Source organism: Alligator mississippiensis, chromosome 4 (assembly GCF_030867095.1).
Source record: "Alligator mississippiensis isolate rAllMis1 chromosome 4, rAllMis1, whole genome shotgun sequence".
In the NCBI taxonomy this organism is placed as follows: domain Eukaryota; kingdom Metazoa; phylum Chordata; order Crocodylia; family Alligatoridae; genus Alligator; species Alligator mississippiensis.
The window spans coordinates 29,809,683-29,824,373 of NC_081827.1; the positions used below are offsets into that span (position 1 = coordinate 29,809,683).

General features: G+C 43.1%; 1 protein-coding gene across 2 annotated transcripts in view; it reads left to right on the forward strand.

Annotated features, from left to right (window-relative positions):
* CPNE8 (copine 8) overlaps positions 1 to 14,691 on the forward strand; it is a 168,139-nt gene that overhangs the window by 97,355 nt on the left and 56,093 nt on the right. For both annotated transcript variants that reach the window (XM_014606507.3, XM_006260035.4), the window contains exon 11: positions 6,163 to 6,238. In XM_014606507.3, the coding sequence (XP_014461993.2) occupies positions 6,163 to 6,238 (76 nt within the window). The remainder of the gene's footprint in view (positions 1 to 6,162; positions 6,239 to 14,691) is intronic.

Genomic DNA, 14,691 nt, shown 5'->3' on the forward strand with positions numbered 1-14,691 from the left:
TAAGTGCAGAGTGGCATGGGGCAATATTCAGAAAAGCTTTGTGAGAGATCTTTCTGGATAAGGCAGTGCTCACCTACTTAATATATAATGTATTCTGCAGTCTGGCCTGTAGCATTCACAAATGAATTATTATTTGTTCAGGGATCTTGATCTCGTTTTCTTGTTTCTTTTCCAACAAGCCTTGCTCTGGGAAAGGGGGAAAAAAGCTAACCAGCTTATCTGATTGAGCTTCTTACTGCCAGTGTCACAAATTATATTACATGTTTGAAAAAGTATGTATTTTTAGGTTCTCCTTCATTTTGAAGTAGTTTTTAATTAGTATACCAAAATATGCACCACATTAACACATTTTCTAAATCTATAAGCATTCCTTTGTCACAAGTAATTACACTGTAACAGAAATTGAAACACTTGTTATGCTTTATGCACTATGGTGCTATTTTACATGATAGAGCAAAAATACATTTTGTATTTACAATTTCTGTTTCAAACTAATACGTTTTTCCATCTTTGTCTCATTCCACCATTGGTGCTACTAATGTAATGAACACTTTCTTCTATGTATTTTCTGAATCAAAGACAGTGCCTTAACATGGGAGTACATGTGTATTAATCCATGGGTTCAGCTATCGCAAAAGGAATTAAGTCTCGTTGTATCTGCACAGGAGATTGTTGAACCCTTAATCCCTTCCCCACTCACTGGTTTGTAACTGATACTTATTTCCCACTTTTCCCAAGTTTTAGCTCATTAGACTGATAATAAAATTATACATTTCTTTTAAAATGTTTGAGGTATTTTAAGGTTTTTGTTTTTATAGACCATTAGAAAATGGCAGATCTAAGAAGTCTGGATTCAAATAAAACATTTTATCTTTCAAAAGATGTCAGTCACCAGTTGGAACATATAATATCTAACTTGTCTTGACAAGGGTCATTAATTATGGAATTGCTGACAATCATATATCTGGTTAGGGTGTCACAGCAGGCATTGCACGAGAGTGAAAGTCTGATCACATAGTACTTTTGTATCTCTCTACATAGACGGTCTTCCTCAAATGCAAAAGCTGGGGAAGAGAAAGATCCTCAAAACTATAGACTTATGAATACTGTTAATATTAAATGCCCTCTTCCTCTCTTTCCTAAGAGAAAGATGTATTTTCAGCACTCAGAGTAAGTGCCAGTGGAAGTATTGATCTTCCAAAACAAATCTTGCATTACGGAGTGCTTCAGATCCAGGCTTACATGATAGTTGATGGACTTCTAAAACCTAAGGGTCAACACACACAGGTCTCTCAGTTCTGAGAGAGAGATGTATTCTACTGTTTATTCCAGTACCCTTATTTGCCTGGTGACCCTAATTGAGCACTGGGAAACAAATCCTTTCAACCTCAGGTCTTAGAAGGAACCCATACCAATGCCTAATCTATTGGCACAAGAACAGATTGATTTCCAGTACTACTATGGATCTGCTTGATACTTAGATTAGTGAGTCAAGTTTTTCTGCAGGCATGCCACAAATTACCCCTATGTCCTCCCTGGCTAGATCCAGATGTGTAGGCACATGTGGTTTATGGCACCACAGACATCTTTGCTGTGCCACAAACTGCACGTGTTGCACATTAAACTGTGGATGGCACTTCTAATTAGTACCCCTGAGGGCCACTCTCATCCCCTTTCTCTGCCTAATCTGCCACTCTGCTTTGTGCTCCCTGCCCTATCTACCACTGTCTGCTCCCTGATCTGATGCATGCTACACACAGCGAATGCAGATGCCACTTGTGGCCTGTGTGCTAGAAACTCCCCAGAAACACTAGCAGCACCCTGATTTGAAGGCTTTTACCTTTTCTTGGATTGTTAAATTGTGCCCCTTTTCAAGTTTAGGACGTGAGAGCTCCACTTGGGGAGCTCCTCCATCCTCATTGTGCATTTATTTCAGTGCTGCAACACCCAAAGATAATATAGGAGATCATCTTTGGTCTTTATGGAACTTGTGTCCCATGGCCTGTGTAGTTCCACATGCCTTCTTGAAGGATATGGTTGCCATTTTAAGAATATTGAAAGAAAGAAGCTGTCATTTTTAAAAGAACTAGGGGTACACCAATAGAGATTTCGGGGGCTGATACCAATAGCTTCTATTTAAGGAGGCGTATTGGCTGATACTGATCCTATTTCTGATACAGCTGCCTCCAGCTTTTAAAACTTGTAATTCTTGTAAGAACTTTTCTTGTTACCCCTCACCTGCCTTGCTAGCTGCAATTCTGCTTGCTCTTTGGCCTTCCTGATTTCATCCTGGCGTGCCCAAACAATACTCTTTTACTCATCCTTAGTAGTTTGTCCAAATTTCCACTTCTTGTAAGCTTCCTTTTTGTGTTTTAGCTCATTGAAGAGTTCCCTGCTAAACCAGACTAGTTTTCTGCCATACTTGCTAGTCTTCTTGAACATCTGCATGGTTTGTTCCTGCACTCTCAGTAAGGTTTCTTTAAAGTACAGCCAGCTCTCCTGGACTCCTTTTACCCTCAGACCAGCCTCCGAGGGGATCATGCCCATCAGTTCCCTGAGTGAAATGAAGTCTGATTTTCTGAAATCTACTCTAAGGTCCTTACTCTGCTGCTCTCCTTCCTTTCTTTCCTCATGATCCTGAACTCAGTCATGTCATGGTTCCTGCTGCTCAAGCTGCCGTTCATTTCTACATTCCCCACTAATTTTTCCCTGTTTATGAGCAGCACATTGAGAATAGCATGGCTCGTAGATGACCTTTCAAACACTTGCATCAGGAAGTTGTCCCTAACATTCTCCAAAAACTTCCTGGATTGCCTGTGCACTGCTGTATTGCCCTCCTAACAGATGTCAGGGTGATTGAAGTCTGCCATGAGAACCCAAGGCTTCTGATCTGGTAACCCAAGGTGATCTGGTAACCTTCACTAATTGAAGAAAGCCGCATCCTCCACGTCTGATGGTCTATAGCAAACACCCACCATGACGTCACACTTGTTGCTCTGACCCTAATCCAAAAACTTTCAACAGACCTATATCCAGTTTCATACTGGAGCTCTGAGCAGCCATACGACTCTTTTACATCAAGCGCAACTCCTCCTCCTCTTCTTCCCTGCCTGTCCTTCCTGAACAGTTTATACCCATCCATTACAGTACCCCAGTCATACGAGCTCCCACCAAGTCTCTGTTATTCCAATCATGTCATAGTTCCAGGACTGTGCAAGGACTTCCAGTCCTTCCTGTTTGTTTCCTTGGTTCCATGCATTTGTGTACAAACATCTGAGGTATCTAGCTGATTGCTCTACTTTCTGAGGAAAACTGAGAAGGCTTCCCCTGTTGACCCCTCTTGCTTGCACTTCCTCCAGGTCACCTGCTTGCCCACTTACTTCAGAGCTTTGGTCTTCATCCTCCAGTGAACCTAGTTTAAAGCCTTCCTTACTAGGTTAGCAAGCCTGTCTGCAAAGATGCCTTTCCGTTTCTTTATCAGGTGGATCCCATCTCTTCCTAGCAATCCTTTTTGGAACAACAAAACCCTGAGCCCTGTAGTGACTTTTGATCTGCTCATGGTCACCCCTGCCGGTATCTTTGGTGCCCACAAGCAGCATGGGGTAGTAGTCAGAGGGCTGGATGAGTCTCAGTAATCCTTCTGTGACAGCTCAGATTCAGGGTCTGGACAAGCAGCAGACCTCCTGAGACAACAGGTCAGGCCAACAGCTGGATGCCTTCACCCCCCACAGAAGGGAGTCTTCAAGTACCACCACCCGTTCCTTCCTTTTGGTTGCGGTGGTCTCAATCCTCCCGATCTTGGGGAAGCCTGGCCTTCCACCAGTGGAATGTACTCCTCCTCCTCTCTTGCTAGGGCTCCAGATCCGCTCTCCAGGCAAATCCATGTTGCCCAGTTCATGTTCCATTAACATGTGGCCACTCCCCGCAGATGAACAGCCTAAGTTGCTGCCCTTCAGCAGGCCAAGATGCAGTGTCCCATCCCCCACCCTTCTGTGCTATGTGGATAAACTTTTTACCCCCAAGACTCTACTGCCCAGAGGGCAGTTTTGGCACCAACCTAACTCTCCTTCTTGCACCCAGGTGTGTGACCTTTCTGCACCCAGGTGTGTGACCTTTCCACACCCAGGTGTGTGACCTCTTGTAAACAGGCTGCAGAGCACATTTCAGCTAGTCAGGTCACAGGACATAGGTGGGTCCAAAAGCATAGTCTCTGCGAGGGTGAGGGGGCAGACGATGTAGGGGACTGGATCAAGTCCCCGTGAGCTGGGACTTCCTTCACAAGGCAGGGACAGTAGCTACCCCAAAACCCCCTTCCCTCACCACTCCCACCTCCCAGCCACACCAGGAAGCACAACTGCCCCCCCCAATCCCAAATCCCAGTTTATTAAGACATGAAACCTTCTTTAATTTACTTCCCCTTTATTTCTTTTTAATTTTTTTTTTTTTTTACTTTTTATTTTATCCTTCAGTGGCTAGCTGACTGCTGAAGGGTGTGACTGCTCAAAACTCAAGCTACCACTAACATTGATCAACACTTGAGCAGCTCAAAGTACAAATTGTAACAAGGTCCTAACTGAGAGAAGTTTTGTGGGGGAGTGCAAAAGCAGCCATTGCCAGAGTGGAAGCTGATTGTGTCACTGGGATCAGCACAACAGGAGCCTGTGCTGCCTGGGAACTTCATAGCTGCCCCTGATGTGAAGCTGTGGCGCTATGCCTCTGCTACTGTTTTCCCCTTAGGTGGTGGTAAAATGGGTGGAGATCCTTTAAATAATATTTTCCAGGTTGTGTAGGTGTTTTTTGATTTTTGTTTTGTTGATAAAGGTAGGATTTTACTAAAGTGAAATGTGTATTTCTGATGTATTTTGTGTTGTTTGGAAGTAAATCTAGAAACGCTGTCATTGAAAAATCTTTAACCTTGCTCCTCTCACAATATAAAACTTTCTCTAAATTTATATTTAAGTATTTAACGGGAAGTTAAGTACTTAAGGGAAATTTAGGTTAGATATTAGGAAGAACTTTGTTACTAGGAGGGTAGTAAAACACTGAAACAGGTTATGGACTCTCTGTCCTTGGAGGTTTTTAAGGCCCAGTTAGACAAAGCCTTGGGTGGGATGATCTATTGGGAATGGTCCTGCTTTGAGCAGGGAGTTGAACTAGATGACTTCCTGAGGTCCCTTCCAACCTTAATTTCTATGATTCTGATTTATACTCCGATTAGGAATTTGCAGTATTTTAAGTATAATTTATGTAGGTAACTAAATCATAAGATTTTTAAAAATTCCATTTCAAATTATAGGTCACCCATGCCCATTAATGTTGTAGAAGGTATTTTCTTGACCCCCTGTATAACTTCCATGCTCAGGGGATTTCAGCGCAATGAAGTGAATAGCTTCTGTGGGCCCTGGCAGATGTGGGGAGAAAAATAAAAAAATGCACTTTACAGGAAGTAGCAGCACGTTACTTTGACCCAGCTCCGCAGCTTCTATGTAAATTGGGTGCTTCAGCGGGGCTTTTTGGTGCTTTTATCTAATAGCTGATTGAATCAGCTATTAGATAAAAGTGCCAAAAAAGCCCCGCTGAAGTGCCCAATCTATACAGACACTGGAAAAGCCAGTTGCAACTGATGCACTGCCTCTTCTGGGCATGTGCTGGACTTGGCATGGGAGCATGCCAAGTTTAAAGTAAAATGCTGTTTTGTTTTGTTTTTTGTTTTGTTTTGTTTTGTTTTTATCGACGTCTGCGAGCAGCTTGTGAGGCCACTGTTTTACCTCTGAAGCTGGGACAAGGAATAAGAGGAGTCTTGGCTTTACCCCTTTGGTGTAACAACCAACTCAACAGAACATAGGAGTGGGTTTTTTTTCTTGCCTTTATTTGGAATTGGTTCTCCGGAGTTGGTTTGCAGTCTAGTCCTTAATTTTATGTTGAAGTAATATGAACAGAAAGATTCAATCAAATCTACTCAGAATTATAATTTGGGGAGAAAGAGTAATGAACATGCATTTATCTGTAAATCAACAGAATTGTACAGTTGTTTTCTTTTTTCCTCATTTCTTTCTCAGATGTAAATTCATATATCAGCCATTTTTTATTTCCATTAATATACAAAGCATACCTTCAAAGTAGTTTGTCCTTCATGTATTGATATGAAAACTTTTCTTCTAGCCATGATTTCATCGGAGAATTCACAACAAGTTATAGAGAATTGTCTAGAGGGCAATCACAGTTCAATGTATATGAGGTAACCATTTTGAATATTTTTAAAATTATTTTGAGGAAACTGATATAATGTTTGAAATTGAATTAATGTTTCCATTTTGGCCTATCAAATTGAGCAAACTTAAGAATCGACTCAAAGTTGTGCTATTATAAAAAAAAAACAAACCCAAAACACCAAAAAACAGAAACTAAAAAGACTGGTTCAGAAATGTTTTTAAAAGCCATTATTTTTTGCACAAGAGCAATATCATCAGTCCTGTTCTGATAAAATTAACAAGAATTATTTTTCTTTTGTTTGATAGTTCTATTTTTGTTTATTATTGTTTTCTATACAAGAGTTTTAATGAGTGTGCATAGCAAATAGAGCACCCCTAAAATGCCCAGATTAATTAAAAATGGTGTGACCTTTGTAACCTCAATTTAGTATTTTATATCAGTTTTTACACTAGATGTGGTATGTCCCATAACACTTTGGAAACCACCATATAAAAAGTGTCTTAATTTCTGGAATTTGATGTGTACATTTCAGGAGTGGGCAGAGCATACATCTTGTCATCATTTCAAGACTTGATGTGGAGACTGTAGCCACTCCCAATTGTGGGCCATCAAATGGTCCCAGCACAAAGGGCACCTACACACATGCCTGACACCTCCAGCAGCCTCAGTGTCTCATGTATTCAGCATCCATGAGCTTCAGAATGGCAGTGTGGGCACTTTAACTAAAGCTTGTTGAACTAAAGCTTGCTGAATACACAAGATGCTGCGGGTGCTTTAATTAGAGCGGCTTCCAAAAGCTGCTGTAATTAAAGCGCCCACCTTGGAGCACATGTAAAGATGCCCAAAGAATCTAAAAGGGGCTTTTGAGCTGTTCATTGTAAGAATATTCATGACACCCTTACTTTACATAGAAAAGTTTTTAGTAGTCCTTTTTGGGGTCTAGAGTTGTGGAGCCTTCTGTGATAACGTTAGGTAGCACAATGTTGTGTGGGGTTTATTATGCAAGTTAAAGAGCCAAGAACATTAGGTCCATTTGTGTCCTGAAGTATCAACAGTGTCTCTTTTTACTCATTATAATGGAGTCTGTCCTTTTTGTTATGTATGGGTTAGTATATTCCCAAACATTTATATGAGAAACATTTAATTAGCAAATAGCTTATGATAAGAAGGGTTCTCGGAATTCTATTTTGAATTCATGTGCATGATGAGTGTTTGCATTCAAATTTTGGCAGAGTTTTTGGAAAGAGGAGTTATCCACTAATTGGGGAGAAGATGCAGTATCATATGATCCAAATAGCCAATTATGGAACATGAATAATGAATCACAATAAGTGACTATCAAAAGCAATAATGGAGACAAGTGTTTTATGAGCAATCCATAAGCTGAATTTTAGACCTCAGAAGTGTGGTGGTCTGTGGGTTTTTTGTTGTTTTTTTGGGGGGGGGCAGTTTCCCTGTAAAATCTAGTAATGGATAATATGTGAATAATAAAAGAGGGTAACTACCTTTAGCATTTTTTTTGCTGCATATAACTAATGCTACCAAACAGATGTCAAAACAGGCTTAGACCTATAAGTAAGAAGAGGGAAGGATAAACTTTGAGAGAGAGAAATTAATCAACATTTGAGATTTTACAATTAAACAAAACCCAACCAAACAGGAAAAAGTGGTGGGATTTCTGGGGGTGGCTTTATGAAGCTGTCTACTTACTTTATGCATGAATAGTGAAGGAGGGTCCAGTTCTATGCTGCAGTAATGCTACAAAGGACATAGAAGAGGCAACCCAGTAATTCAGGAAAACAATGTCCCCAAGCCACATTTGTGCCACCCACTTTTACAGCCAGAGTCCTGCTTGATGTACTCTCAGCAGTCTCCCTGGGCTCCTTATAGCAATGTGTAGTATAGAAAGGTCTGATCTTGGCAATTGCCTAGGGCATAAGACCTACCTGCTTCTATGATAGGAGTTTTCTCTTGACAATTTACGGTGACTTTTTTAAACCTTCTATGCAGTGCAGATGGGAGAAGAACCTCCCAGTGGGGGATGGCTCTTTTGGACCTACAGATTGAATTAAGACAAAAAATTGAAGTATCTGAGAGGGTACCTATTATTCTGGCTTTGGAGTGAATAATACAATATAATCCCTTATAACAAACCCCAGCTTTTAACAGTCCCAATGGCAGGTACTGAGATTTTTATTATGATGTTGCAGCAGAGATCTTATTAAATGAACTTTATTATTCCCAGTCCCATAAGGTTTTGTAACAATGAAGCTGAAGTTTTAAATTCATTCCAATAGATGTTTGTTTGTTTGTTTTAACCACATTCAGTAGCTCATATGGATTCTAGGCTAGTAAATGGGTATAGAACTAGAACTCTTGAGGATTAAACAAATCCTGTTTTCTTTGCAAATTTAATTGAACTTGAGTGAAAAAATGGGAAGAAAAGTAAAATATTAACCAGCATATCTGTGTGTGCTGGTTAATAGTTTACTTTTCTTCCTTCCTATTTTTTACGTCTGAGTGGTCATATATCACAAAAGTGGGAAATTTAATTAAGTGTTTGCTGATGGCATACAAAAATTAATTTTGGAGTATATCTTTCTTCCCTGCCCTCTTTATGGGCAAAATCTTCCAATATATTACAGTGTATTAATTAAGATTTTCAGAATGAACATTGTCATTCCTTGTCATTCACAGAACATGTTGGTTTTATACAAAAATACTTGGCTGTGCACCATATGGATTCCACTTTAATAGTTGTCTGTTAGGAGATAAGTTGATAAACTTCATTAATAAAATAATGGTTTGCAGCCACTTCCATGTGCCACTTTGAAAATGTATTCCTGCTTCTCCCAGAGTGTTCCTACTGACTGACATTAATGAGTGGATATATTTAGAAGGGAAACTGGTTTTCTGGTTTGTTTTATATTTGACTAACAACATTTTTATACATTACTGTCCAGCATCTCTTTAGTTACTTACTACTTCTTGAGAAAAAAGGGTTTTTTTGTGGTATCTTTTAGTGAGTCCACTGTATAGTAGGGGTGCACCAATAAAGATTTTCTTGGCCGATACTGATAGCCATTAACCAGCCATATCGGCTGATACCAATCCATAACTGATTTACAAGAATGCATCCAGGCAGTGGGGACAGTAATACTGTACAGGTAAGTCTGTGGAGGGAAGGGGCTGGGGACTGGAAAGATTGAAGTCCCCACAGTGAGGGAGGGAGAGGGGCTAGAGCTGGGGGCACTGCCCAGCCAAGGCAGTGAATAGGATCTGGGGCCAGTGTGGGGAGTGGGACAGAGCAGTGGTCAGCTTGTCCAGGAGATCAGCGTCCCAGCACTTAAAAATGGTGATGGGGGCATGTGGCAGGGCACCTTTGGTGCCTGCCACTTTAAGGGCAGAAAACAGGCAGCAGCCAGGTGCCTGATGAGGGTAGCCATTTTGAACCCAGGGATATAAGCTGGGCTTCAGTTTGCTGCAAGAGGAAGGAGGTAACATCAGGCTGAGAGGCTGCTCCGGCCATAGTCAGGAAGTAAGGGCAGGGGCTATGGGGAAGAGATGACCCCTTGTCCTGAGTATGATGTAAAACTGTACCCTGCCGGGGAAGGGTGGTCTGGCGATGCTCCTAGTGGCGTGGGAGCCCCCAAGAAATGCCAGGCCAGTTACCTCCCTGGTGAAAGGCAGGCTGGGGCACCTTATAACTCCAGCCCTGCATCCCTGGTGGTGTTCTAACAAGCACGGGGAGCCCAGAACTCATTAAGGAGCCCTGAGGCAGAGCTCAGGCCAGAGGAGAGACCTGGGACCGTGCCCAGGTGGTAGCTAAGCCTGAAGCCTGGTGAGGCCGGTTGGGATGAGTGTGGCCCCTGAGCAAGGGCAGTATGAAAGAGGCTGGGTGAGAGCCAGCGGAGTGAGTGGGACCCTGTTGAGAGGGGGTGGCATATGAATGGTCTTCTGGGGCTGTAGAAAGAGCTACAATTGTGCCCAGTTTGCCCTGGCCATAGGCCAGAGAAGTAACGCCAGAGTAACATCTGCGAGGCATGGGACCCATGGAGGGGAGGTCGGAGCGGGTATTAGGCCCTTGTCAGCAGGGCGAGCAATGGGTCGCCTCCCGCCTTATTAACAACTCTCATATTTTTCCATCAAGGCATGGCAAGCGAGCAAAGCTGGCAGTTACCCCAGGAGCAGGGCTGCCAGTAAAGACCTGATGAGGAGGCCACCCTGTTACAAGGCACTTGAACTAAAGCACGTCAAATGAGCTTTAGTTCCAAGTGCTGCCACCACTATTTTTAAGTGTCAGGACACTTTTAACTGGAGTGGAGCCAAGCAGGGCAAGGGTGGGTGCAGGCTGCCTGTTGTGGGCTCAGGGCTCTCTGTTCTGCTCCCTTTGCCCCGGGAGCTCCATGTTGCCTGCATGTCCCCTGCCCACCTGATAGCAGGAAGTACAACTTGCTTCCCCCACTGCTGCTGGGCAGGCACGGGTGCATGGCCAGCATGGGGCCCCCAGAGCAATGGCAGCAGAGCGGAGAGCCCCAAGCCCAAGCAGGCAGCCCGTACCCATCCAGTGCACAAATCTGGGGGGGGGGCACATGACCCCCCAGTGTCTCCCCTGGGGGGTGCATGCAGCAATGAGGAGTCTCCCTCTCCCTCCTTGCGCCCCTGGATGCATCGCCCATGGCTCCATCCTGCTCCTGGCCCCAGGTCCCTTTCAGCGCCATGGCTGGCCAACGCCTCTAGCCCCAGCCCCTGTCTCGTTCTCTCCCTCACCATGGGGGCCCCAGCCAGAAGGCATATTGTATTTATTGGTGACATCATTGGCTACACCAGCCAAAAACAAAAAAGCTGATAGCTGATAATTTTTTATTTTCCTTTTATTGGTGCCAGTCTGATATGGCACCAATTTCTCGATGCACCTCTACTACATAGTTGTAAAAGAAGCTTGATAGTCTTTCAGGCACATATTGCTCTTCCTCACGTCTGGGCAAGAAGCAGATTTAGCTTAAGTTCAATAGCAGGTAGAACAAAAGCCTATGTTACTCCAAACATAAATGAAAGCAAACTTCTTAAAGAAATGAAGAAGAACTCTAAAGTAGAAGCAAAAACATCTTACAAGGAGTGTCTGTAAAGCAAGAAAAGTGGAGTTGAAAAGGTAATCTGATTAGTGGAAGAGCAAAATTATTCAAGAAGAAAAAAATTATTACTTGCGGAGTGAAAGAGACATTAGCAGACACTGCAGGCAGACAGTGGGTGTGTCTACACAAGATGGTTAATGCCTGTTGGACTAATTGTACTGCACATTAGCGCAGCTGGCAGAAATCATGCTAATGCGCAGTAGATTAGTCCATTACACATTAAGCATCACACAAAAAGTGTTCATGTGCGCTAACGCACAGTAGCGCCAATTACAGTACATTAATTTAGTACCTGTTATTACAGGTACTACACTTAATGCATCATAATTACAGCACATTAATGAACACATAGACGTGCCCACTAGACTGTTGCCCTGTGGGGTCAGGCCAACTCTCAGGATCTCACCATTGCGCTGTTAGACAGGCGGGTGTGACATAATTGCATATACAAACACACAAATCAATTAGGTGCATACACACACATACACACATGCACTACCAGCTTAGGCATGTACACATCCAAACCAGCCTAGGCACATGCATACCTATCACCAATTCAAGCACATACACACTAAAAATTAGACAAAAATCAATTGTCAATACCTGCACACTCAGTACAAATACACAGATCACTAATTCATATATCATGCACACAGTGATACACACACACAACCCACCTACACATAGGTAAGTTCCTAACTTGGATGGTACGGTATATATGTGTGGCCTTGGGGTACCTGGAATACTTGGGGGAAAGTTAAGGTGAGAGAGAGAAAGTTAAAGTGTAGGGAGTGTAATTTGCCAGAACCAGGATTAGAACCGGTGGGCTAGAGAGAAGTTGACTGAGGAACTGAGGCTTGGGTTTATTTAAGATCAAGTGGCCCCAGGGTTACTGGAGGTCACTGGTGCAAGGGAAAGAAAAAACCCAAAAAAACCAGCCTGGTGGCAAGGAGGAGACAGCCAGGAAAGAGAGAGAGACAGAAACCTGGGAGCTTGGGACTGAAAACTGAGGCAGACAGCTGAGTTATTGGCGGGGGAGATAAGTGGTGGCAAGGAGGAGACAGCCAGGCCAAAACTGAGGCAGAAACCTCGTTGTTCAGGGGAAAAGGAAAAGGCAGTGGGGATAAGACGGTGGCAAAGAGACAGGGGGTTTGGAGGCAGAGAGGAGTTCAGGACAGGTGTTGGAGGTGGCAATGAGCCAGAAGCAGGAGAGGGAGAAATGAGGCAGAAGTTAGAGGGGCGAGGAGCAGAGATTGGAGCAGGGCCAAACCATAGTAAAGCAAAACCCAACTTAGGGGTCCAAATAAAGTTTTATTACACAGAGAACATGCTACACAGCCCCATGACGTTATTGGTTCACACATGCATGTGCACGCACGTGTGTAAACACGCACACACTCGCAATGGCAGCAGGAGAAAGAGACTCAGTGGAAGGGCTGGAGTCCAGGTAGGGAAGAGAAGCAGAGTCCAAGTCCTTGGTTGAAGAGGGGGTGAGGGGTGATAGCTACCTATCCAGGCTGGAAAGGGGTCCTTGTCCAGTAGGTGTTGTCCAGAGCGGGATCTCCAGCAGGGCCTCTGGGTGGATAGGTGGTGTGGCATGGTGCTGGTCCAGATGGAGAGGGCATCCCAAGGAGTCAGTCTTCATTACCCCTTTTATGGGGCAGACTACCTCTGATCCCCTGTGGGGAGGACCTGTCCCTGCAAAGTCAGTTTTGTTCTAGAGGGCTCCAGGTGTTCTTACTGAACATGTGCAGCCTTGACACAATGGTGGGTTGCCTCATCTTTTGTTTCTTGAATGCTGAAGGTGGTTTCAAGGGTTGGGTCGTTGGTCCAGGTATTGGTGTTGATGGTTCGGTCATTCAAAGGGAGCTGTTTTTAGGCCTACTGCCATTGTCTCTCAAGCACCCGCATTCATCCCCATTCATTCAGGAACCAAGCTACATAGGAGGGGTAGGTATGAGTCTTGGGTTACACAACCGGGCCTGGGGACAGGATGGAGACTTGACAAACAAAATGGAAACTTGACGTGACTTATGCTAACTTACATACATAGGCCTAAATCATATAGTACCAGTAAAACAGTAATATGGAACAGTAAAAATCAATATAAACATAATAATTATACAATATAAAGAAGGAGAAAAAGCAAAACAAACACAACTGCTACCAAAATAAAATGCTGAAGCTTATCCTATGCCTTAGTTCACTTACTTATGTATAGGGAATAGAGAGGGAGAGACAAAGTCAGAAATGGTTGGGAAAGGGGAGGGAATGCATTTTTAAAAAAAAATAAAGGAAAGAAAAACTGGGGTTTTTGCTATAAGACCATAAAGCTATTGTCTGTGTTTAGTCAATGTTTTTAGTGTTTAGCAATGTTACGAATTTTTGTTTCCTGGCCCAGCTACTGAAGATGTCTTGTATATTTCCTGTGAGCATGAAAATTGTGAAGTCAGAAAGAGAACAATTGTTGTGTGAAAAATGTTCTCTTATCAGTGTTTGTGTATCTGTCCTTTATATTGGTCCTGTTAGAGTTCATTTGGCTTGTGCGGTCTTTGTCTAGTTCACCCACATAGCTTTCTTGAGGGCATTTGGTGCATACCAAATTTTGCAATAGATGTGTAGGATCCATGGAGTTTGATGGCTTTGTTGTGGGGGAGGTTGATCATCGTAGTAGTAGAGAGGTATTGACAGGTTTTGAATTTATTGATGAAGGGTTGTGTCATATCTGTTGTCTGTTAATTACTGGCAAGTTGGGCCAGGTTCAGGGGCTATTTGAAGGCCAGCAGGTGTGGGAAGGTGGGATAGGGTTTTTCCCAAGATCTTTTTTTTTTGAGTATAGGCTGTAATTGTTTGATCCATGTTATATGTTCCAGTGTAGGATGGTATGTAACAACCAGGAAAACGTTCTGAAAAATGGTTCATTCATTTCTCAGAATGACCTCTATCAAAAATACAATAGGTAGTTTCACCCATGTTAAGAAATCATTGTATTTAGAACTCTAGTACCAGCTTGCTTTGGAAACGCCATCTCCATGAAGAACTAGAGAATATGCCATCCTCACAAAGTCCCTATATACTGGCCAGACAATACATTTCTACCATCCTTGTAGAGCAACTGAGCAAGCTCCAAGCAGGGCAGCCAGGTACTCATGTCAGTATTTGTACTCATAGCAGAAAATACTCATAGCAGTATTTGCTTTGTAGTGGCTCCTCATAACCACCAGAGGCTGCTGTTGTGCCAAGCACCAGAACTGGGAGCAAGGAGATCCTTTCCTGCTGTCCCAAGTAGAATGGAGAAGAGTGAAGAAACAAATCTAGGCATGATGAGGCAGGGGGCTGAGAG